Source organism: Periplaneta americana, chromosome 1 (genome assembly GCF_040183065.1).
Source record: "Periplaneta americana isolate PAMFEO1 chromosome 1, P.americana_PAMFEO1_priV1, whole genome shotgun sequence".
Taxonomy (NCBI): Eukaryota; Metazoa; Arthropoda; class Insecta; order Blattodea; family Blattidae; genus Periplaneta; species Periplaneta americana.
Genome location: NC_091117.1, coordinates 14,490,141 through 14,517,287, shown reverse-complemented (window position 1 = coordinate 14,517,287; position 27,147 = coordinate 14,490,141). Strand labels below are relative to the sequence as shown.

The following is a 27,147-nucleotide window of genomic DNA, read 5'->3' as shown; positions in this document are numbered from 1 at the left end:
ATATATGATATGCCTAAATCACTTCGTGATTTAAGACGGCGCTTATTCCGTCGGATCCCGGCCTACTAGTCACTCATAACGAGTGCACCTCAGCACATGTGTGGACTTCGGTCCTACGTTCATAGACATCTATGACGTAGTGCAGAGGGCGGCCACTAGAGGGAATCCAAGAGTTGGAACTTAATCTGAGACGACTCTGTCCGACGCCGGGGTGGTATCCGGTGTGGCTTAGTGGATAAAGCGTCAGCATGTAGAGCTGAAAACCCGGGTTCAAATCCCTGTGCCGGAGAGAATCTCCGTTCCATTACTCTTTCATCGTATGATGACGCAGAATATCTGCATGGAAATATCATATGTACTTCGGTACATTAAAATAATATATAATCACATAAGTCAAGTACCTATTTTTTCTAATTTTTGAAATAATAAAATTTCTTGTATGTTAAATTGAAAAGGGTCTTACTTTGACCAACATACATTAATTTCATTATTACACTTATATTTAGTTAAGAGTAAATTAAAAAAAAAATCTCTCTCCTGAAAAATTCATTTTTTTTGACTAAGTGCCTTTTCCCGCCGACTAAAGAAATATTAGTTACTGTAGTAGAAATTGTTGTTTAGTCATCTGTCCGAAGACAGGTCTTGAACCTCACAAGTGATAACAAGAAGGCACCACTTATGAGGCAACTAGGCCAGGAGATAATGGGGTAGGGTGGCCAGTTCTTTTCCCCCTCCATTGCATACATCGCCGACTAGCTACATATTACACTAGTCAGACTTCAGATATATACAAACAAAATTATTCTTCCCCTGACACATATCGTCAAGTGAGATGTACTGCCTAATAAATGTGTATATATCAGCCAGAACCTCAATCAGAGGATAATAATAATAATAATAATAATAATAATAATAATAATAATCCGTGGCGCTACAGCCCATGAAGGGCCTAGACCGACCAGCCGGCTGCTGGCCTCACGCTCACATGCCGAAGCAGAATGGAGGTATCGTGTGGTTAGCACGATGATCCCCCCAGCCGTTATAGCTGGCATTCGCAACCGGATTTCGCTACCTATCGTAGCTCCCCAAGTGCATCACGATGCTGGGTGGGCACCGATCCCATACACTGGCCGAAATTTCACGAGAAAATTTCTTCCCCCATGAGGACTTTAACCAGCGCGCATTTCGTAACGTGAGTCCTAGGTAGGATGCCTTAGAACACGGCGCGGGACCAATCAGAGAATAGGGAGTAAAAATAGACCTGATTATTTAACTCCCTGAATGAGTTTTTCCAAAATCGAGACCTAGATAAACTCTTTCTCGCACAAGAAAACGGTAGATTCGCCACATTTCTTTAAAATCAAGATAAAACGTACAGATATACAAGAATTGCTTGTAGAATGATAGGCTGTACTGTATAAGATTTCCCGAAGTACTTAATTCCTTGACCTATTTTCTCTCTCCATTTTTGAATAGTTTGTTTATATATAAAGAAAAATAAAGCAATTCTTTCGCGCTGCAAAGAAATGTTATTTTGTAAAAATAAACTTTTTTTTTTCTAAATGAAGTGAGCCAGCATATTCTGTTACTTAAGATTTCAATTGAATTTATCAAAGCATTTTCGTAAACCAGAAACAGACTGTGGGAGAGCACACAGTTGGTGTTTGTGTTGTAGTTGGTTTCACTCCGTGGTTGAAGTACATACGAGTAATTACGTCGTCAACAAGCTCTCTGTAAATATTTTTAAAACTATGTAAATGTACTTACTTTTTAGGTTTTTTGTTTACGCTTTGGCTCTATCAGTTGTATACAAGTTCTCAGTGTGTATCATACATTAGACTCGGTGTTGCAGATACAGTGCTGTAACTTCAAGCATGCACAAGTAAGCTCTCTGTAAGAGGTTTTTGTAGTTTCTTTATAAGAAATAGATGCTCTCCTCTTTATAAACTAAAAATCAAAGGAAAGTTAAAAGCGAATGCACATGAAACCTAACAAAAGCTCTTGCCCGAGTGAACTTGCCCAGGGAAGCTTCTTTCACAAAGGCTTACGAAAGTATAACGTTCTTTTTCAAATAATGTGGACAGTTTTCTCGTCTCGTAGAAGTTTACAACATAAACATTTCGTAAAATTAATTTACCGTAGGTTCACTACATTGAAGCTGGTATCTTCGTTTCGTTCTGTTCTTAAACAGTCATCTGAGAATTGGTTTGTACTATGTTCACCAAAGAAAGTTAAGGGACCCATGGCTGTCATTAAATTGATTAAGCACGCAGTGGAAATAGTATATAATTAGGTACTGTTCTCCAGCCAGGAGATTAACCGTGAAAGGAATGTACTTACTATTGCCACAGTCTACTATATACAGTCGCGAAGCTCAATATGTAGTAAAAATGCAAACATGGGTAGTTGCCCACCACTAGGATCGCTACTATCGCCTCATCACCACAGATCTCTCCTAGCAGATGACAAAATATGTTACACTTTCGTTGTCGGTTTCTTTTGGAAAAATTAACACCTTCCTTCCATTATTGAAATATTAATAAATAGATAAAGTTCATTTATTATTTTAATGAAGTATAGACTATTAAATTCCACAATAAACTCGAAGATACCTGCAAGGAATAGGTTAATATTATTTTTGTTTGTGCAAAACGAACTGAAATTTACTATAATCGCGTCACTCATTCAAGATTATAGCGATAATGAACTATGAAACCAATAAATATTAATTTGCATTTCCCTTTACAACAATAATATAATAACAATAATAATAATGGAAATATGAATTAATGGGAATAACTTACGTGTACCGGTACTTGTAGTTTAGGCTTACGTAGTTAACAAAGTGGGATGAGGTTAAGCAATAATAATCACACCAGAATTGGAAATAAAACGTGATCAATAAATTTTATTGTAACAGACTTTTTCTACGTCTATAGTAAAGTAACAAATAAAAATAGCAACAAAATTAACAGCTATAATTTAAAACATATCCTTTGAAAAAAAAAAGTAGGCCTAAGTTGTCTGAAAATGTACAATTATTCAAGGAATCAGCTGATACAGACGTAGAATTAGTGCAAAGCTTTTGTTTCTCAGCTGCAGGTAATAACAGAACAGGTTTATTTGAAGCATCAAATAAAGTTCGAACTGCATTCCAGATTAATTTATTTTTGTTTTCATTCATAAATTGTGTGTTTTCGAAATGAAGAGAGCAAAACTTTATATTATTATAAAGATATGCTTCATTCTTTGTCATTAGATCTTCCCTCCTGCTGTTTATTAACCACTTTTTGCATCTAGAAGTAAAATAAGAAGTAGATGTTAGGATTTTTCTTCACAAGCATCAATGCGAAATACGCAACGACCTAGCACTCGATGGAAATACGACACAGTCGACTCTGAATCCAAAGTCGACAGTGGACAGTCTATTGTTTCTAGTTGCTAACCGCTCGGAGCGCTTTATCGCGAGTGTTGCAAAAAATCACCTCAAGCTTCGCGACTGTATATAGTAGACTGTGCTATTGCGTCATCTATTGGAGCGAAGTAGATAATATTACCGTCATAACGCCAGTTTAAAAAACATGCGCTCTCCTGCATATGTTATTTCCTGTATGAAGGGATTAAAAGACCAGGAGATTAACCGTGATCTAATTTTGTAACTAGGGTAGTATCAATATGTGTGTGTCAGTGTTATCGTTTGTGCTTTGAGAGTTATGAGTGATGTGTGTTATAAACATAACACACATCACCTGCAGTTGTGGTACAGTTCATTGAATCCATAAGAATACCTAAGTAATTTGTCTTGTATAATTATATTATTTTCTCGCTGAATTTGCCCTTAATTTGAAATAAATTTATCAGAACAGTACCAAGATACAGCGTTTTTATTCACGTATCATATCACATTATTCTAAAACGTAGAAATACTGTACGTGTATAATGCCTGTCTCCATTTAAAAGTTCGCCCCTTCATTATCTTCCCATCCGTTAGATTTCGGACGTATGTAGCCTATATCAGATTAAATCGATGTACATTAACCCTAACTACATATACTGAAGTATTTTACATTCCTCCTGGAATATTCTGTATTTGTATACAGGGTGGGCCAAAGATCACTGCACATTGTTTTTCAATTCCGCTGCTACATCGCTGAAGACGATCTGAAACGCTTAAACATACCTTTCTGCACTGCATCTGAACCTAGTGATTTTCTTCAAAAGCTTTTTCGGTGGCTGCTTCAAAGTATTAAATTAATCAGTGAAATGAGTAGTGACTTACGGTCCACCCTGTATGTGAAAGTTTAGATTTTGATATTGTGGCTCATTTATATTAGAACTTTTCGCCTTTAGTTGATGGTGATTTTTAATACGAAAGTGTTTTATGTATATGCACAGTTGGTACATTGTTATGCCGTAAAATAAAAGTTTGTTTTCTTCTCTCTTTGCATGTCTGTACTCAGGCAAGGATGGTAGCAAGGTGACGACGGTGGTGGCCACCCCTGGACAAGGCCCCGACCGGCCCCAGGAAGTGTCCTACACTGACACCAAGGTGATAGGCAATGGAAGTTTCGGCGTAGTGTATCAGGCAAAGCTGTGCGACACCGGGGAGATGGTGGCCATCAAGAAGGTCCTTCAAGACAAGAGGTTCAAGGTGAGGACGGAGACCCTAACGGTAATAAGCTCTACTTTTTAACTAGCGCCTAGTTTTCCAAATTTACATGTTTTACCTGTTGGGCGTTTCCGTTTGCATGCATCTTACGTTACAAAGATAAAGGGTCACATGAACTCTTGAGTTGCTTTATAGTTCGGTACTTTTGTATTCAGTATATGGAAGTACCTTAATCAGTCCTGCAGACATTCATTTAATTTTACTTCTTGCCTCTATGCCAAATGTTTTGTAGTGGTCTTTGCCGTAACTGACTGTGATATATTTTCTCATCACCAACGTTGCTACGTTGTGTTTACTCTTGCCCACTAAAAAATCATATGTCCAAACTGTTTTTAAAATTACGTACAATAGATCGTAATAACAAAGTACGAAATTAAATTATTTGTATGACAGGGCAGATCTATTGGGCATCCGAATCGGCCATAAATTTCAGTACATATCCAACCAACCAACCAACATCTTGTTGCACTGAAAGTCTATATGAATGGAGATCAAGCTGACTTGCTTTTGACTCCTCCTTTAATTTATAATCACTTTGAAATTGTTCAGTCTAGTTCTTCAGTCCTTGATGTTAATCCAGGATGAATTTATAAAAGATATGGCTGGTATAACTTGGGTTTTATTCTTTATGCTTGATGATTAAACTTCTGTAGCAGAGGATTTGGATGATTTGTCAATGTTTGTATAAATTTGAGCTTTAAATTTTCCGAAAACTTTTCAATTGATGCTATGTCCAAAACTTCATGTAAAAATTTATTGGATGTTGTGTAATCAGCTCCAACAATTGTGCGCAGAACTGTTCTTTGTACATCACGCAGTGTTCTCAGTAGAGACCCATTGACAGATGACCAAGCTGGATATGCATGTAGGAGGCTAGCTCTGATTATTGTTATATAGAAAGTTTTCTTAGTCCACAAACTCAGCGATGGCGACTTGAATAAAGGATACAAACGTTGAAACATAGCATATCCTTTGGCAGCAATTTTATTCATGTGAGGTTTAGAAGAAAGTCTATGGTCCAAAAGTATTCCAAAATAAGTTGTTTCTTTTTGATTTGGAATTACTACATCAAAAAGTTTCAGTTCAAATTGTTCTTGCGGTCTTCTTATAGTGAAAATTACTACGGAACTCTTTGAGGCATTGATTTTTATTTTCCAATTTATGAGCCAATTTTCTATCCTGTAAATTATTATATGCAATGTGAATATCCATGTCTGAAGTGATTATAACGGTGTCATCAGCATATTGGGCGAAGCGACAGTTTTTGTGGCGAGGGAAATCCGCTGTATAGATATTAAAAAGTAGTACATATCCTAATCCCGTCTGACAGCAACTGACATCTTTAGTTAGCGAAATGTTCTAGACTGTAGTGATCCCAAACCCTGTTTTGTTGTATCGGAAGGTAACTTCGGCCTATTTCTATCATTTTATTCCCCTAAAACACCATAAATTCGAATAAGGTCATACAGGCTGCTTCAGCGTTATGTGACATATAATTCGTTGCCGCAATTTCCTTCTCCTAGAAGTTAAATGATCCTCTTTTCTTGCTGGATATCTTCCCCAAAGAAAAAACCTTATGCGAGTTAGAAGAATTGCTTGCAGATCATAAAGATCGAGTTGCAAATTTAACTTCCTTGCACTCCCGGAAAAAAAAAAAAAAAACTTAATGTATTATTGTACAGGGAGATCCATTTGAGGGATTCACAACCAGAGTGGATCAAGCCCTTCTGGAATAATTTTAAGAAATTGAGTCTTAAAGTTCGTGGCTCATGCTTAGCAACCTTCACCTTCCATAGAAAATGCTGCCCTCTGTGGAGTAACAAATGAGTTATGGATTGGTTTGTTATGGCAATGCATAAATCTAAGTTTCCTTCATCCGAGATTGTATTAATCCATATACTGACCACTGGTGGACTTGGTCCACTCTGATTGTGAACCCCTCATTTATAGTTTGAAAGAGAGCTACCAGATATTCACGACGATACTTACGAATGCACTGTTTAAAAATCAAGTTGTATAGGCTCCTTATTTTGCAAATAAGTTTCCACTAGAAAAATTCTCTGCTGTGATACTCTTGTCAAACCTTGCGTTATAGAATTACAGACACCAAACGCTCTCTAGTACACTATACTAATCTGTTTAGGATTCTTTTAGGAGTAAAGTTATCAACGCTGAGATTTTCGGTGACACTTCGTCAAGAACACACAAGGGAGTGACTGAGAAAATGAAAGGCTAGAAGCTACGTACACCTCACTGCGCGTCCCTCCCACCCCTCAAATGTTGAAAGCCTAACGTAATGAACCTTTTGTATATTATTATTATTATTATTATTATTATTATTATTATTATTATTATTATTATTATTATTGGCCTTGCGCTGTTGTTTTGCACGTTAATATTATAAATAAATTAATTAATTAATTAAAATAAAATAAATTATTATTAATTAGAGACGAGCAAAATATGAAATTTTATATTTTAAACTATTCCTGTTGTGTACATATTATTATTATTATTATTATTATTATTATTATTATTATTATTATTAATTAGAGACGAAATTTTATATTTTAAACTATTCCTGTTGTATATTATATTATTATTATTATTATTATTATTATTATTATTATTATTATTATTATTATTATTATTGGCCTTGCGCTGTTGTTTTGCACGTTAATATTATAAATAAATAAATTAATTAATTAAAATAAAATAAATTATTAATTAGAGACGAGCAAAACATGAAATTTTATATTTTAAACTATTCCTGTTGTATATTATTATTATTATTATTATTATTATTAGTAATTGGCCTTGTGCTGTTGTTTTGCACGTTAATATCCTAAATAAATAAATAAATAAAAAAATAATAAATTATTATCATTATCATTATTATCATTATTATTAATTAGAGACGAGCAAAACATGAAATTTTATATTTTAAACTATTCCTGTTGTATATTATTATTGTTATTATTATTATTATTATTATTATTATTATTATTATTATTAATTAGAGACGAAATTTTATATTTTAAACTATTCCTGTTGTATATTATATTATTATTATTATTATTATTATTATTATTATTATTATTATTATTATTATTATTATTATTATTGGCCTTGCGCTGTTGTTTTGCACGTTAATATTATAAATAAATAAATTAATTAATTAAAATAAAATAAATTATTAATTAGAGACGAGCAAAACATGAAATTTTATATTTTAAACTATTCCTGTTGTATATTATTATTATTATTATTATTATTATTATTATTAATTAGAGACGAAATTTTATATTTTAAACTATTCCTGTTGTATATTATATTATTATTATTATTATTATTATTATTATTATTATTATTATTATTGGCCTTGCGCTGTTGTTTTGCACGTTAATATTATAAATAAATAAATTAATTAATTAAAATAAAATAAATTATTAATTAGAGACGAGCAAAACATGAAATTTTATATTTTAAACTATTCCTGTTGTATATTATTATTATTATTATTATTATTATTATTAATTAGAGACGAAATTTTATATTTTAAACTATTCCTGTTGTATATTATATTATTATTATTATTATTATTATTATTATTATTATTATTATTATTATTATTATTATTATTATTGGCCTTGCGCTGTTGTTTTGCACGTTAATATTATAAATAAATAAAATAAAATAAATTATTATTAATTAGAGACGAGCAAAATATGAAATTTTATATTTTAAACTATTCCTGTTGTATATTATTATTGTTATTATTATTATTATTATTATTATTATTATTATTATTATTATTATTAATTAGAGACGAGCAAAATATGAAAGTTTGTATTTTAAACTATTCCTGTTGTATATATTATTATTATTATTATTATTATTATTATTATTAATTAGAGACGAGCAAAATGTGAAATTTTATATTTTAAACTATTCCTGTTAGGGGTATAGGAACAAGAATTTTCACAATTGACGATGCAATTTTTTTTTTTGTATGTTTTGCATGATTTTACCCCCTCAGTTAATATTTCTATAACTACCATAGAAGCGGGTTTTTCAGATATTGTAAGGAGACAGCGGAGATGTTTTCCAGGAAACATTTGAAAAACCAAAAGTACCCATTTCACCAACATTCCGGGATTCCCAAGGGCAAGCGAAATCTCCAAATTCCCCTTTATAGTCATTGATTCTAGAAACGAAAACAAAATAAATGGTTTCTTTTCCAAGTTTGCTCATTCTTTCGAATCCAGTGAGTCTTTTGAGCGTTGCTATGTCTGCTTACACATATACATGTGAACTAGTATTTCGGGTTCCAACCATCAATTTTGTTGTCTACTTTATGGGTTTTTAATCGTACAAAATAATATTAAGTGACATAAGGTTGTAATATTTTGCCAGGAAATATAGAAAAGTCACTTGTATTGTAACGAGTGTTGAGTTCAGCCATTGTAAAAACTATTTTTTTTCTTAAGTGTAAAGAATTGATTTACCTAGTTCTTGCATTTAGGTATGAATTTGATAATGTTGAAAAACTGTATAATTATGCAGATTTATCGTGTTTTATTCGGTAACATATTAAATATAGACCAAACTATTAATTCCTAAAGGCTTATTTTGTAAATAATTATATAAATCTGCTTCATATGGTTTAGGAACGAATGTATTTTAGCATTCAAATACTGACTTCATATTTTCATATTATGCCAAAATAAATTACATGTATTGGCAAAATTTTCAACTGCTAACACACAGAAAAGTAAACCAGATTGTGCTTATTTGAATTATTTTGCTACACAATCATATTTTTGTTAAAATTAACCTGTGCATCGTGCATGCGTGTAATCAGCTGATCTTTCTCCTGTAGTTCGATGTTTAGATCTTGTAGATGCCCTGTAACATCTGCCCATGACTAATCCTTCAGCAGTATTATTTCTTCCTAAAATAAACTTCCGTATTGACAGCAACGAACTTCTGTGTGGTACAGCAAGCCTTTAAATTCGCTTTCCATTTCGTGATTGCGATGAAACTGTCTGTGATTAGGCTCTTCACTGGTGGTTCATGGTTCATTTTGAGTATTTTCGAATACAGAATCTCCTGATGAATAATGCAGTGGAAACACTGCACTTTTGGTTTTTCTGGATAGTCCTTAAGTTCTTCTAGTTTTTATGAACTCTTTTGACTGCCTGTTTTCGTCGCTGGAGGGCCTCGGATGTCTTCAGGGGAAGCATTTATTTCTTTAACGGCGTCACAAATGTCTTTATGGGCATTAATAGACGCTGTGGATGAGTATAATTTCCATAAACCGTTAAGTTACTTTCAATTATTATCGCACTCGTGGAAACAGTGCGTCTTGAATATCGTTTTCCGTCAAGTGCAGTTGAAAATCATTGAAACGTTGCAGATGCTTTATGCAGTTATTCACACAAATCGTCTGCTGTCTCGGTTATCCTTTCAGCCAGTGTGATTGTTGCGCATAAAGAAACACCAATATAGCACAATGTGACGGTGATTGTTGAAATGACATTTCCTTTGCATCTGTGCATATACGCTCAATAAAATAGCTCCAGCGAACTTCAGTAACAATAATTTAAGAATTAAAATGCGACAATTTATTCCCTCTGTACATTTGTAGCCCATCCCTCGGACTACAGTCATGTACTTCGGGAAAAATCATGTTTTTCTCTACCTTAATATACTCGTATAATATGCTGTTAGGCCTACTTTCAATTTTTAAAGACACAATGATAGTAATATACGTTACAAGAGCGATATGTTGACTTTTCATGGTCGAGGAAAAGATTGAAAAAGCGAAACGTAGTTGAGCGTTTTTAATTTCCGAGAACATGAAAAACAAACAATACCGCTCGTGTATTGTACATTATTTTGTGCGAAGATCGTTTATTACATACCTGAAAGACGAATTTCTAATTAGTTGCAATGAAATCTCCAACGGCAACTTCGGAACACCAAAATATCTTTCTTCAACATTGTTGCTATAAAATGTTTTCTGTGTTTACTATACTCCAGCAGGCCGTGATATACGTCTGTCTTCCCCCCCCCCCCCCAGTCTATAAATGCGAACTTAAAACAAACGGTAAGGTTATGTAATGATTTATTTTTCATTTTAATATTTTAACAATATTATTTATATAACATATTGCAGTAATAACATCGGCATCTGGAATCTTGTTGATTTTTTCACGGCTTACTTAATGTTACTTGTATCAGGAATGCAATAAGTTTCGTGGAGTAGTAGACTTTACTTAATTTTTGCAAATATTTAAAAACAATAATTAGCATTGCAATTTAGGTGAAATTGCAGTGGTAAGTTTCCAATTTATAATTTCCAATAATAAATCTGTAGCCGAAATTTTTCTAGTAATTTTCGATTTTCCAAAAATAATTGGTCCTAACATATATAATTGACCACCCTGAAACCGAAAATCGCTTTTTTGACATTTTTGTTTGTATGTCTGTCTGTCTGTCTGTATGTTTGTTACCTTTTCACGCGATAATGGCTGAACGAATTTCGATGAAAATTGGAATATAAATTAAGTTCGTTGTAACTTAGATTTTAGGCTATATGGCATTCAAAATACATTATTTAAAAGGGGGGTTATAAGGGGGCCTGAATTAAATAAATCGAAATATCTCGCTTATTATTGATTTTTGTGAAAAATGTTACGTAACAAAAGTTTCTTTAAAAATAATTTGCGATAAGTTTTATTCCTTGAAAATTTTTGACAGGACTGATATTTAATGAGATAAATGAGTTTTAAAATTAAAATAACTGCCATCTAAGGCCGTGTAATGAATTAAAAAACAAATGACTTCGTCTATAAGGGACCTTGGACAGCAACAATCGAAAGCTGTGAAAGATAGCCTACAGAGAATGTTTCTGTGTTTGTATGAAGTAATATCGGAAGCTAAATTAACCGATTTGTATAATTAATTATTAATTCACCATTGGAAAGTGTAGTTTCTCTAGATGGACTTAATGCTATAATGTTATTACAGTAACTTCTGATATAATATAATATAATATATAATATAATATAATATAATATAATATAATATAATATAATATAATATAATTTAATTTAAGTTATTTGGAGGGTTCAGAACCATAGTGGGCCAAGCGCCATTTACTGAATACGTAGAAAACAAGGATTAAAATTAAGTTATTACGATAATTCAATGGAAACCTATAACAAGTAAAATAAAATATACACATTAAATCTAAATATTGTCAATCTTCATTAAACTATGGTTGCATGTAATAAAAATTAAGAAACATGTTAAAGGAATTGTCATTGCACCAAATGAGTGTCTCTGGACCAAAATGATCGCATTTTAATTATTTGGATGCAATTTAAATTAAGTAACATATTAAACGATTTATCCTTCTATCAAACACGAATGTTGCCTGGATCAAACGTCCTATTTTAATTATGTAATTACTTTATATTTATTTCTAACGAGTGCAGCGGAGCGCACGGGTATGGCTAGTAGTAATAATAATAATAATAATAATAATAATAATAATGAAAGTAAATCCATGGCGCTACAGCCCTTTGAAGGGCCAAGACCGACCAGCCGGCTGCTGGCCTCAAGTCCACATGCCGAAGCAGAGGTGGACGATTATCCAACCAGAATGGAGGTATTGTGTGGTAGCACGATGATCCTCCCTCCCCCCCCCCCCCAGCCGTTATAGCTGATTTCCGAAACTGGATTTTCGCTACCTATCGTAGCTCCCCAAGTACATCAAATTTCATGAGAAAATTTCTCTCCCCCATGAGCGACTCGAACCAGCGCGCATTTCGTAACGCGAGTCCTAGGCGGGATGCTTTAGGCCACGGTGCGGGACAATAATAATAATAATAATAATAATAATAATAATAATAATAATAATTTCACCTTTGTCTCCTAAATGCATTTCTTGTGTTCCTATGTCTCATCCTTTCCAAATTTTGGAAAGCTGTCGTGGCGTTTCCACATCCAACTAAGCAGTCTAAATATAATTTGGTATCGGTACATGCAAATCGTCTCTGTTGTGTATAAATCTGGAGTAGAAGATGTTTCCTGCATTTGGAAGAGTTTGTTTATTGAAGTGTCATTGAACACGTCATGGAAACAAGTAGTGGCTTGTAAACTTATTACATAGAATGACGTATTGCCTTGATGCACAGCCATCTGTGTAAACACAGACATATGCACGTCTGCAGTTTCGTCCATCATGTGACTCAGAAAATGTGCTGTAATACACCGTGTTACATCAACGTTCTTTGTAAAGAGAGGGCGCTAAACAAAGCCTGTGTGCTGTACTGAAGACCCAGTAGTTTTTCTGTGCTTTCTTAGTGGAGCAACTTCGTATAAGCCACATTTATACATTTTATTTAATTAGAAGTTGATAAAATCCTTAACGAGTCTTCTCCTTAGGGTAGGTAGGATTTCGTATCGTAGATTTTAGGGCTGTAAATGAGAGGTATCCAAGAATAATTTACAAGATACAAAATTCAATTTTGTACATAATAGGGAATGATACTATCATTGGGGTTGGTTAATTTTGATTTTTACATACTCTCCACTTCAGAAATGACGTTTTCAAGATTCCACCAAGGTCCTAGCCCTAGATTATGATGCATTGGAACCCAAGGAGTCAACTGTAATTTGCTATGTGCAATTGAGGACCGTTTTTGCAAAACTTGCTAAACTGAAAAAACTAAATTTTACAGGAGAGACAAAACACTATAGTAAGCAAGTTTTGCTGTATCTCTCACTTATAGCAGAAAGCAAGTTTTGAAAAAACGATCACACTTTGACACACTACAATGAAGAGAAATAACCCACTTTTACTAAGACGCTTTGAACATCATGTAGAGGCCTGCCTTATGTTAACGAATCCATCAAAATCTCAATTTTGCAAATTTTGCAGTTAGCAAGTTTTGCAAAAACGGTCCTCAATTGTGATTTACGAAGAGAAATTTATAAAGTTAATAAAACGCTTTTGATTATAAACCAGCACTTGGTTGTGTAAACTGTGAAGAAACAATCCTCGATCGCCTTTTCTGAGTTCTTGCAAGCATAAACAGAAACGACAACTCATCAGTTTGTGTGACCTGATAATGGTTTTGTGCTGTTTAAAATTATTATTTCTTTTGCTTCAAGTTTTGTGTATAGTTGGGACGGTCGTCTTTTTTTGATAATGTAATGTAACTATCAAATTCGGGAGTTTTAATTTTTATCCAGATTTGAAAATGGAGCTTATTCTGTAGTTTTTATTTTTATCTAGATTTGAAATAGGCTAGTTATTTATGTATTAAGGCAGGTAAGTAGTTTTCTCTAGTCGAGGACAAGTTTGCGCCCGAGTGATAGCGAGGACTGCTATTAAGTAGGCCAGACTAGCAAATTCTACTTAACTTATGAATTACACATACTGTTCTTTTCACTTCCACATTTTATGTAATAAAAATGCATATTACTTAATTTTACATGCTTTAATGTCAGATCTCTTGTAAAGGTCGTCGTGTTTTGAGTATTATTTTATTTGTTGCTATATTACTGTTGAATGAAACATATTTCAAGAAGTAATGTGACTTACATCTCGTCGTCAATAGCAACCAACATTGTCACGGTAAAATCCATTTACGTCCCTAAAAAGAAGCTAATATCAACATACTTACGGCAGTGGGAGTGGAAAAATTGAGTTTATTTGGTAATTTAAATTTTTTTCCAGATTTGAAACTGGAGTTGATCCAATAGTTACCATTTTTATCTAGATTTGAAATTGAAGTTTATTCGGTAGTTTTTAAATCCAGTTTTCAAATGGAGTTTATTCGGTAATTTTAATTTTTTTTCCAGATTTAAAAATGGAGTTGATTCGGTAGTTACATCTTTATCCGGATTTGAAATTGAAGTTTATTCGGTAGGTTTTTAATCCAGTTTTGAAAATGGAGTTTATTCGGTAGTTTTCATTTTTATACCAATTTGAAATTGGAATTAATTCGGTAGTTTTCATTTTTATCCAGTTTTGAAAATGGAGTATATACGGTAGTTTTCATTTTTATCCCGATTTGAAAATGGAGTTTATACGATAGTTTTCATTTTTATCTCTATTTGAAAATGGAGTTTATTCGATAGATTTCATTTTTATTCCAGTTTGAAAATGAAGTTTATACGGTAGTTTTCATTTTTATCCTGATTTGAAAATGGAGTTTATTCGATAGATTTCATTTTTATTCCAGTTTCAAAATGGAGTTTATACGGTAGTTTTAATTTTTATCCCGATTTGAACATGGAGTTTATTCGATAGATTTCATTTTTATCCAGTTTTGAAAATGGAGTTTATTTGGTAGTTTTAATTTTTATCCCGATTTGAAAATGGAGTTTATTCGATAGATTTCATTTTTATCCAGTTTTTGAAAATGGGGTTTATTCGGTAGTTTTCATTTTTATTCCGATTTGAAAATGGACTTTATTCGGTAGTTTCCATTATTTTCCAGATTTGAAAATGGAGTTGATTCCGTAGATACCATTTTTATCAAGATTTGACAATGTAGTTTATTTGGTAGCTTTCATTTTTATTGAGATTTGAAAATGGAGTTTATTGGGTAGTTTTCATTTTTATCCCGATTTGAAATTGGAATTTATTCCGTGGTTTTTGTTTTTATTCAGTTTTGAAAATGGAGTTTATACAGTAGTTTTCATTTTTATTCCGATTTGAAAATGGAGTTTATTCGATAGATTTCGTTTTTATTCTAGTTTGAAAATGAAGATTGTTCGTTTTCATTTTTATCCAGATTTGAAATTGGAGTTTATTCGGTACTTTTTAAAATCCAGATTCGAAAATGGAGTTCATTCGATTAGTTCTAAACTATCTAACAGTTCGATAATAAGTAATCAAATTATTCGATTGTGTTGATTATAGATTCCCTTCCATGCGCGAACAGTGGAGGCCACCTGTCAAAAGCGATCGTCCCTGCTTTATCTTAAAATTATTTTTGTTCGACTGTACTGTGCCTTCTTGTTCATTTAATGTAAAATTTGTTAATGCACTTTTAGTAAAGATGTTGAATGGCTGAATGTAGTTAAAACTGTTGTAATTCACATTGTTGACTTGGAAAAAAGAGTATTTTATGGAATAATACGTACATACATGGAATTATTTTTCATCCATTCTTGGCTAAGTAGTATTTTATTCCTCGGTAATTATAGCATGGAATCTGGCATATTAACGGGTGTCCACCATTCAGGTTAATCTGTAAGTTACTTATTAGAAATATCAAATTGTGGTCGAAGTGTTCACTCTGTGCTCTTAAACATGCGTCAATTTTGTTGAAAATATTTCGGAAAGCTATGTGAAGTTCATTTTGTAATCTGTGTCGTCAAATTTTTCCTCTTTAAAACAGGATTGTGCCTATGTCTTGTATACATTTCGTCTATAAGAATGTCTAGTGTTCGCACTTTTTTCACTAACTAAAACTTGTGATAGAACGTGTATCCTGAGATAATCAGACGAAATTCGTTCTTGCAGGATTTGTAAGAATGTTTTTCACATCCTAACCGTCGTTGTTATAAACTGTGAAGGTTATAAATAAAGTAGTGGTAACATAGACATTACTAACATATTATTGAACTTAACATGGGAAATACATTTACAGCCCTTCAATTAATCACCAGCGTATTCCTGTATCTTTTTCCAAATCCGTGGTGACCGTTGAATGCCGTTAGCGAGGTTGTTTCTGTTGATCTCTCAGATGGACTGCCCTACTGCATGAAGCACCGATGCAATGTCTGGAAACCTCTAAATCATACCTGCACAAACAGCGCTCAACGAGCGCGCGCGCTCCTTCGGAGCGGCACAGCGGTGTTTACCGCTCGCCGAAACGGAGAGGAAGATACGTCAGAATGACATAGACTTGCTATAGGTAGAGGAGAGGAAACGACCACTCAACTATCTTGTGGAGTTCAGTGTGTAGGCCTATTCTCAGTAACTGTTTCACGTTGCTTACCTACTGCTACAGTACAGTATGGAGGAATCTAAATGACGGGACATAACATTTAACGATTTACAGCTCGAACTTATTGATCTTCAATCTGACCTAAGAGCTAAAGATCGTTTGAATAATACTATTAGCCTGGTTGAGTTTTACAAGACTAAACATTAGCAATAATATCCACGACTACACAGGCTGGCTGTGAAAATGATTGCTTTGTTTGGCTCAACATTTGTGAGCAACTGTTTTCTATAATCAACTTTAATAAAGGCAGGCATCGAACATCTGTAACTGATGTTTCATTATGATCAGTAGGCTACTGTTCCTTGCAGCTGCCAACAGCATAAAACCTCGTTTTGATGTACTGATAAATAAAAATATAACAAAATGATATTGTACATTTAAGTAGCTATAGAATTTCTATTATTTCTGTAAAATAAATATTTCTTTATTAATTAATATTAGTCCAAGATAGTTTTGCAAACGCTGAACGGGAATTCATTTCATAAACACTCGTACTAGTACTTCCCTTTTGTGTATATTTTGTACGAGATCACCCCTTCTTCCAGTCCACCCTTATACAGAGCGCAGCTAATATCTGCATTCCGCTCATGAGCTGTGAGCCGGCTCGGAGAGCGCAAACCTTGTGCAGGCCTGCTCTAAGTGGTTCTTTCAACCGCGGAAAAAAGTCGCAGTCACAAGGACTCATGTCAGGGGAATACGGAAGATGTTCCAATAATTCCCAATCCCATCTCTGTAGCAATTCAGCCACTGCTCTTGCGACATGACAACGAGCATTATCATGCAAGATGAAAGGTGGATTGTCTATCAGGAAATGTGGACGTTTGCGCCGCATAGCTGGACGCAGATACGGCATTGCTAATGATAACACTTCACTGTCGTATGCCACTTTTAGTATGACTTTCATGTGGTGACCCTTTGTGGTGCTATTCATTAGACTGACGCTTTAGTTCAGGCTCGTATGCCCGTGCCCACGTCTCGTCAATGGCAACAACAATACGTTGCAGGAATATGTCCCCTTCGTTGTGGTATATCTGTAGGTGGAGTTGCGTATCGGTGCCACTTTTGTGCTTCTGTCAGGTTTTGAGGAACCCAGCGTGCTGCAGTTTTTCTCATGTGGAGGTTTTTCTTCAGGATGTGCCACACAGTTTGATGACTGAGTCCAACCTCGATGGATAATTCTCGTACAGTCCAACGATGATCAACAGCAAGGAGACCTCGCACTAACTCCACTTGTTCGTCACAAATGGACGGGCGACCTGTGCGAGCCACATGTGCTCTTTCATTCCGACCCGTACGAAATGCAGAGACCCATCTTGCAACCGTCCGAGACGGTAGTGCATCGTTGCCACAAGCTTCAAGTAACCCTTGATGACATTGGCATGCATTTCTACCACAGGCTACCTCGATTTTTATCCACGATCGGTGCTCAAGTTTAGTAAACATGCTTTAGAGCAGTTAAAAATAGTGCTCTGCATTTAACCACGCACAACAACATCTGTTGTCATAGCAACAGGTTTTATCATTCAATACATCGACAATATCTCCAACTATGATCACCAGTTGTCTCGTATGGCATGCAAATGCGCATTGCCGATTCCCGGCAGTGTTGCCACTGTTTTATTTACAACCCCTGTATATCAAATTCTTATATTACCTACACATTACTATACAGTGCATCACATACAGAGAAATAATGTGGCAAACTAGCATTACACTCAACTCAACTGCGTACGAAACCGGTTATCACCTAGCATGACTCGCAGCTGCCGACCTCGACTACGCCGGGAACACTCGGCAGTTTCCGATCAACCTAACCGGTGGACACCCGATATTTTATATAGATGTTAGAAGACTGCCACTTATAAAGGAGAGGATATCCAGAAGGAATAGTTTGTCATTTTGTTACGTCCTGTACTTAACATTAGACGGAATGTGTGTGGTGATATTTTGTATCGTAACTATTGCATTAAAAGAAATGGACATAAGCAATGTTAGTCGAAAAGCTACCCATGCTGAAGAAGTGGAGGGGAGATTTAATATTTCTCGACAAGAACAAACACTAGAGTCGGAAGGGGAGGGGACAGAAACCAACTCCGGTTCAACTATACCCAACCTCCCACCTACTGTTTAATTTTAATAGTGTTGCAGTCTTAAAAAAACTTTTAGAAACAGACGTAGGCGTAGGTTCGATCATTCCCGAGTATTTCAGCTTCCGTGGGTGCGTTGTGCCCACGTCGTCTTTGACATCAGAAGGGCGGAGTTAATTAAAAAGACGTGAAACCTTGATTAGCTTTAAACGCTCACTCAGTCATATATGGTTGCACCAAACAATTTAATCACGTTCAGGGGTCTCCTCCTAGTTCGAAAAATATACGCTTGAGTTTTCATAATAGTGTTCCGTTTTGTGTTTGTTTTTTGTTAGATTACTCAACTCCTTATGCTTGCTCACTGCACCATTTTGATAGTGTTTTCTGCTACGAATTCATTATTTCTTGACACTGCATGCTAAGAAAACAGAAATTTATTTCAGACGCATAAAATGAAATTCAGTAAATGATAAATAGAAAACATTTAAATAAAAACAGTGGTAGAAGAAACATTATAAAGGAAACAAAATAAGTTACATGCAATATAATTAATGCTTATACAGAGTGAATTCAACCGATAATTTTCCAGGAGTTGTAGAGGATACCCAACTTACTAGTTACAGAGAGGAAACCAATGGTCAGAAACCAATTGTTCACAAAATACAGGGTGTTAATTATTTTTATTTGTAAACTAATTTATGCTTTATCACCTTACTTTTAATTTTACACGTAACACAATAATTATTTTAACAAACCATAATTGGTTAGCATAATTGGTGATGTGTTGTTGTCTTCGGTGGATATCGGACGTCGTACTGGCTCATTTTCATGATAGTCCCGTCATATGTCCGTTTGTTAGGTCATAAACGTGCAAAAATGAGTCAAGAATGAAACTTTGACTATGATACGAGAAACTCTCGCTACGAAGTGGTTCCAGAATATGGGAACAGTCTTTGGGAGGTGAATTCTGGTCCTGTGAACATATGTTCGGAAATGAATTTGTTCCTAGGTAGATGGAAACACTGTTGTTCACGACGTCAGTTCTTATCTGTGATCGTATCAGTGAAAGTGAGTTTATAGTGTCTTGTGTCTATATCATTGGCGGTACGACGAGGCATGTCGCTAATGCATTATGAGCTCCAGTCAACTTTCGTGCTACGGTTTCTAATATCTCAACAGCAACTTCCCTGGAAGATGGATCAGTCGAGGAGGTTCAGTCGCATAGCCTGCTCTATCGCCGGACATAAAATCTCGTTGATTTTTTTTATTACAGGGGCCTTTGATAAGTCTCGTGTGTCGACTGTAGAACACCGTGTTCTTGCTGCATGTAATTTTTTCCTATACAGACCGAAACATCGAAAGGTTACTTCAGCCCATGATGCGACTGAAGTATGATCGCTTGCATTGAGACCCATGGGGGACACTTTCTGTACCTATTGTGACTCGGCCAGAGATACGTTTGCCAATATTGTTTCGCATTGTAAACCCAGTAATCTCATCATAATTTCTTTTGATGGTATCCACTCTCCTGGATTGATGGCACTAAATTATTGATGTCTCCTAAGGTTTAATGAATTCCATTTACAGGATTCATGCCAGACTGTCTCTTTTTCTAGCTCACAATGTTGTTGGGTTTTGTCATAAAGTCCTGTCATGTGCATGTGTTTCCTAAGAGTATAATGGATTGTCTAATCAGCCGATCACATTCCATGAGTGAATCCTTTAGAACCGAGGTCTGCTTGGTGAAGTCCCTAGAAATTCTTTCAGCCATCCCTTTACTGTAAAAGTAATAACTACCAGCTAGTTAATCAAATTGCTAGAGCACTGGGTTTTCATGTCAGAAATCTGGGCTCAGGTCCCAGCTGTTCATATTTTAATTCGTAATCATTATTGGGGTAGATTTTCTCGGGGTACTCTAGTTTCTTCTAGTGTAATTTCACCAGTTCCCCTTCATTTTCTTAGTAGCGTTGTTCTCTAAGGAAGTACCTGCCTTACCAGCTATCTCTGTAACTACAGCAAATAGTGGAAGTACTTCAGTTGGAAGAGATTGAGAAAGAGATTTGGAATAGGTTTGAAAAGAAAATTCATGACATAAGGCAACGCCAGATCAACGCTTTTCACGAAACTATTGGCGACGTCATGAAAGAATGCAGGTTCAGTTGCGGCAAATCATTTTTCTCTTTGTCAATTTCCAGAATTGGCAGCATTTTCATTACTTGCCTTTTTTCTTTATTAAACTGAAGCAGCTAGAGCATTGTACTGACTGTGCTGAAGTTGCATTGAGATTTTAGTTCTCTGACAGGCGTTTTGGAGACTTGCATATGACACCTTATTTACTTTATCTGTAAGTTTTCCACGTAGCTGCATATGCTCTCTCTTGTGCGGTAACTTAGTGAACTTAAGTGTGTTGCATTAATCACTATTAATATTCAACTAATGCGGAGTAACTCTTGGCATTGTTTAAACAAATTTACACTATACTTTTAGAAAATTTTGCATTAAGTTCTTGTTGACGAATTATATTTTGAGGGAAATTCGTTTATGGAAATTAGATTATACAGATTGGGAGAGAATCCGTGACCTTATGCTGAGATTGTTTGGCATTGCTTTGTCCATTTTTATGCAGAGATACTTGTCTTCTCCTTATCTGTAAAAATTGCCAGAAAAGTTACAGAATGTGTCTATATGTTTCCTGCCTGAATCTTTTTATTTTAAAACTTGTTTTTTTTATGTGCATTCTAGTACATTTTATATTCTCGTATATGTTTTTAATTTATTTTTTTTGTAACGTGTAACTTTGTTCATGTTACGTAGTTGTATATAGACCTACATGGTTATTTAAACATCAGTGAAAGTCTGAAGTAGCTGAAATTTTGTCACAAAACAAAAGATGGTGTAACAAGAGTACACATACTTTCCCGTCATGTATATTTTTATTCTGTTTTTAGCGATTTGGTTATTTTATGTTACCGATCATGGTACCATGTATAGTTCATTTTCTTCAACTACTATTAAAAAAATTAGCATATATATGAAATAAGATACCTTGCATCAAAATAAGAAGATAAACTTCTCGTTTTCTGGATTGCACAAAAAAATTTTTTTTTTTAAGTAAAATTTGACTTTGTCTAAAAATTATAGCCTATAGTTCAAGTAAATTTCATTAATTTTGTACTGTGTTATGTAAAATAGCTGTCAGTACCCGTATATTAAATTCGGATATATTTAATACGAAATTCAGCATTTAAAAGTAATATTAATGTTAATAAAGTATATACTGTAGGTGGTTTTTAATGATATTCTAAGCATGTTCGTTTTCGTAACCAGTAGTATTATACTATCAATCAGGGGATTTTTGTCACTAGTGACCACTAATCCTTCAAGAAAGAGGGTTCCTTTACCTGCCTTTGTAGTTTATGTTGAGGATGGTAAAAGTAAAACGTATTAATTGCACTCGAAATAATTTTCTTGCTCTAGAAGAACTGTACAGTTTCATTTGTCAGTCTGTTACGTACTACAATAAATCAGGAACAAAACCATTACATTCACTTTAAACCAAACCATTGTGTGTTCTGGATTTTAAATATGCCTATGTTTTTCTTTTCTTTTACCAAAAATTATCTCTTGTACATAATTTCTGGATAAAGCTACCCGTAGATATTGCATAGGAGCAAAATTGGCCAAATAGTTCAGAAGAAATCTCAGTATGGCATGCTCAAAACCACTCTGTCTCTATATAGTAGATGCTGAAAAGTGTATTTCCGTCAAAATCTCTAAATCTAACTTTATCAGCATGGTTTGATTTACAAGGAATGGAATTTATTTATGTAAAAAACTATTACCGCCATTTTGTCCTCCAATCATTTTCAGTTTCTCTTGAAGACTTTTGTACAACATTTATTTCATGAATCATCCATCTCAGAGCACTGGAAAATTTTTCACTCGTACAATTCAATAAGCACACCTAATATGTCAATGTTGCATCTGCAGAAACAGAATCATTCTTCCGAGAAATAAATTTGGAAAGAAATGCCATAACTGCAGAAAAATAGCTTAGATTTGTTACATTTGAAATAATTATTACAAAAGCAACCGAAAATTAAGTGATTTGCAACAAGTGTCATGCACATCTTATCATATTTTTGTTACATTTGAAATAAATATCACAGCAACAGAAAATTAAACAGTTGGTAACGTATTGGGCACATTTTTATTTGTTACAGTTAAATAACACCTTGTTTTTTGGGTTTGTTACATTTGAAATAAATACTACCAAAGCAACCAATAATTAAGTAATTTGTAATAAGTTTGGAAATAAGTATTACCAAAGCAACCAAAAGTTAAACTTATTGGTAACAAGTATCGGACACATCTTGTTTCTGATTTGTTACAGTTGAAATAATTATTGCAAAAACAACCGAAAATTAAGTGATTTGCAACAAGTGAACAAGTATCGTGCACATTTTGTTTTGTCTTTGTTACATTTGAAATAAATATTATCACAGCAACAGAAAGTTAAACAGTCGGTAACAAGTATTGGGCACATTTTTTTTGTTACAATTAAGTAATAGTTATTACCAAAGCAACCGAAAATTCAGCAATTTGTAATGAGTATAATATACTATTGTTTCGGGTAAGTTACATTTGAAATAAATATTACCTACAAAACCGAAAATTAAACAGTTGATAATTAGTATCGGGCGTTATCTTGTTTTTGATTTGTTACATTTGAAGTAATTATTGTAATTATTACCAAAGCAACCGAAATTGAGCAATTTGTGATTTGAAAATAATGAAAATCTTGTTTTTGGTTTGTTACATTTAAAATAAATATTAGCACAGCTACACAAAATTAAACAATTGGCAAGAAGTATTCTGCATATCTAGTTCTTGATTCGTCAGATTTCGAATAAATATTGTCAAAGCGACCGAAATTAAACAAATGGTAACATACCTTGTTTTTGACAAAGTTTAAGCGATTTCAGATGTGCTTAACTCTGAATAATTGTACTGTATGTAAACGTTTGTGTGAGTTATTATATAATAGTCATATCAAATCTTCATGTTTATGATTTTATTGCTTGATTCGTCTAGTAACCTTCAGGATTTATCTTGCTGTCCAAAGCAGTTTCGTATTCTCGCCTGTATATCTTCAGTTATCCTTTTAATTGGTATGTAGTTAGTGAGACATGTAAGAATATTCTTGTAATAGAAAAAGAAAGATGTTCATTATTGACACTATGGTACTCAATAGTGTCTTTATTGGTATGCGTTGCATGTTGTTATTTTGAATAATGTGATGCGTATGGTTCGGAAGAGGAAGGAAAAAATGGTGATTTCTGTCTGAAAATGGGGATGGAGGGTTGTTTACGGCCTCGTCTATGTACTGTCTTTGTAGAATCTCTTGTAGAAACAATATATTGAAACCTATCAACCTACTAGACAATCTTAAGTAAAGTTGCTGTTAAGATGGATAAATATCTGATGTTGAAACTCACCTTATCTTATCGCATAGTTAACGGTGTTATAATGAATGTGTGCAGTCACGATTGTTATTTACGACACAAGTGCTAAAAATTGTAATTTTTTTTTGTGAGTATGGATGTTTGCGAAACGAGACTGTGTATCGATTAGAGTAGTCCTACAAATAAAGTAAGTTCATTTTTAACATGAGACCAGTGAGTTGTTTGAAATTCTGATTAATAAAAATATGTCATTACAGAGAAATAGATCCGTTTGGAAATCAATACCACAGTTAAGTACGAGTACTTCAGAATTATATTATGTTAAATTAATTTCCCGTATAAAACACATCATAATTTCAGTCATCCAGGATCCACTGTAATTGACGTCACCGTATAAACAGAAAGAGTAACCATTTTTCTGGATTGTGAAGCTTATAAAACGTTAAAATATATTAAAAACTAGGGCAGACTGTCTCACTTAACCAAGGGATGGAGAAAGAAATACAAAGGAGAATAACACAATCCTGGAAAGCCTTCTAGGCGCTAAAGTTTATACTCCTCGACAGGTCCATAAACCGCAGACTCAGACTAGAGGCTCTTAACTCCTGTGTATTCTCGGTGCTAACATACGGTTGCCAAACCTGGGCCCTCACAGAGAGGCAAAAGATGAACATCGAAATATGCCAAAGGAAAATGGAGAGGAAGATAGTTGGCGTTTCACTGAAAGATAAGGTCTCCAACACGGCACTGCAGAAAATTACAGCTTCTGAGAACATCACAGAAAAAGCCCTCATAACGAAGTGGAAGTGGGGTGGTCATGTAGCAAGGCAGCAACAAGGCAGATGGGCGCGAGAAACCACCATGTGGGACCCGTACATAGGAAGAAGAACACAAGGCAGGCCAAGAAGAAGATGGGCAGATACATTCAAGCAGCAGCTGAGAGGGAACTGGTCAACCATCGCCGCAACAGGAACGAGTGGAGACAGATAGTGAACAAACTCATATAGGACTAAAATTTGACAAACTATAGTGTATCTCACGTAGTGAATGTGAATGTAAATATTGTTCACGTGAAATAGCTGATCATGTGAACAACAAAAAATAAACCGAGCTTCCCCTCCTGTAGGAGACCCTAGCCCTTCTTGGGCCACAGTGGCTTCATTCATTCATTCATTCATTCATTCATTCATTCATTCATTCATTCATTCATTCATTCATTCATTCATTCATTTATTCATTCACTCACTCACTCACTCACACACTCATTCATTCATTCATATTAAAAACATTATTTATTGTAGCTCAGTTTTTACCGAAACATTTTGAAGTGATCCACTATATTTACCAGTCAGTGTATACAGAATAATAATTAAATATAGAATATTACTCATAACGTCTTAAATTGTTTTTTTTTTACAAAAAAAAAGTTTTATACAAAAGCTGTTTGAGATAAACCATACAATATGATAGCAGTGTTCGAAAAAAGTTATTCAGGCTATGAGGTGTCACAGTAATTTTTTTAATGGCGCCCTATTTTAATACTTACATATTCCGAATCTCCGTTAAATTTTGCTTATGAATACGTAGAAATTTTATCCATTCACCCGTTTATTATTTTTAAAACTATTTATTAAACTTTCATGGACTTCAAACTTGAGACAAATAAGTACAGAATGTTCCAAAAGCAACGATTCATTTTCACGAAAAGCATTTTAATATAGTAAACGTTTATATACATAGCAAGGGCACATATGAAGCATTAGTTATCAATAAAGTTCAACGTGGCCACCCTGCATATCAATGCACAGAGGCCACCGTTCCTCCATAGATGTGATTTCTGCAGTTGATCAGGTGTGATGCTGTTGACCACCTCCACAATCCTTTCATGCATCTGATGCAGGCTTGTGATTTTAACCCTGTACACTAGGGACTTGATATAATCCCACGTGAAGAAGTCTAAGGGGGTAAGATCAAAAGATCTCGGAGCCCAGATACGCGGTGAACCTCTACCAATCCACCATCCCGGGAATATGCGGTTGAGGTAATCGCGAACAACGAGAGCAAAGTGGGGAGGAGCCCCGTCCTGCTGGAACACAGCGGTATTCAGAATTCTATGAGACTCCAATTATGGTTCCAGGAAAATCTGAAGCATATCAAGGTAACTTGTACCTGCAACCGTTTCTATTTTCCACGGCCTCCAAAAGGTCAGCATACGGGCTGCATAGTCTTCCTCCTCCAGGTGTTACATTACCTGGACGTGATATGCTTTCTTCTTTAGAGTAAAACGAAGAGTACGCCAAACACTGATTCGTGGAATGTTCAACTCAGCTCAGTCGACGAACGGAAGCACGTGGGCTCCTTTCATCTGCCTAACGAATGTTCTGGACTGTCTCGTCAGATATTGATGGTTTTTCAGAACATTTCTCATTAAGCACTCTACCTGTTCATCTGAATTTGTTCACAAGATGCCTGATATTGGTCATTGTTGGTGGTTCATTTCCATATCTTCGACGGTACAGCTCACACACTTCCCCGAATGTTTTACCACCAAGTTTCCAGAAAACAATGCTATTCTTTCTTGTACAGAGAGCATCTCTTAAAATACATGTGAATGAAAACAATATATTACTGTTTTCATGAAAATGAATAGTTACTTTTGGGACACCCGGTATGTAAAATCATGTTGAGCAGGCCATAAAACTGGAAAATAAATAAATAAATAAATAAATAAAAGCCACTTTACAACAGATGTTCAAAATAAAAACCTTTCAGTCAAACAATGTACCAGTTTGTCACGAAAACAGCCTATTGGATTTCTCACAATTACATGACTGATCTGTTTCATCTCATATCTAATTCTTCCTTTCAGGTCAGCATTTCTTGGTTTA

General features: G+C 34.5%; 1 protein-coding gene across 7 annotated transcripts in view; it reads left to right on the top strand.

Moving 5' to 3' along the window:
• Positions 1-27,147, top strand: part of LOC138708821 (glycogen synthase kinase-3 beta-like) — a 320,609-nt gene that overhangs the window by 242,482 nt on the left and 50,980 nt on the right. For 6 of the 7 annotated variants that reach the window (XM_069839583.1, XM_069839413.1, XM_069839501.1 and 3 more), the window contains exon 2: positions 4,461-4,651. In XM_069839583.1, coding sequence (XP_069695684.1) covers positions 4,461-4,651 — 191 coding nt within the window. Of the gene's footprint in view, positions 1-4,450; positions 4,652-27,147 lie in introns of all 7 variants that reach the window. The other variant, XM_069839330.1, reaches the window with a different exon arrangement.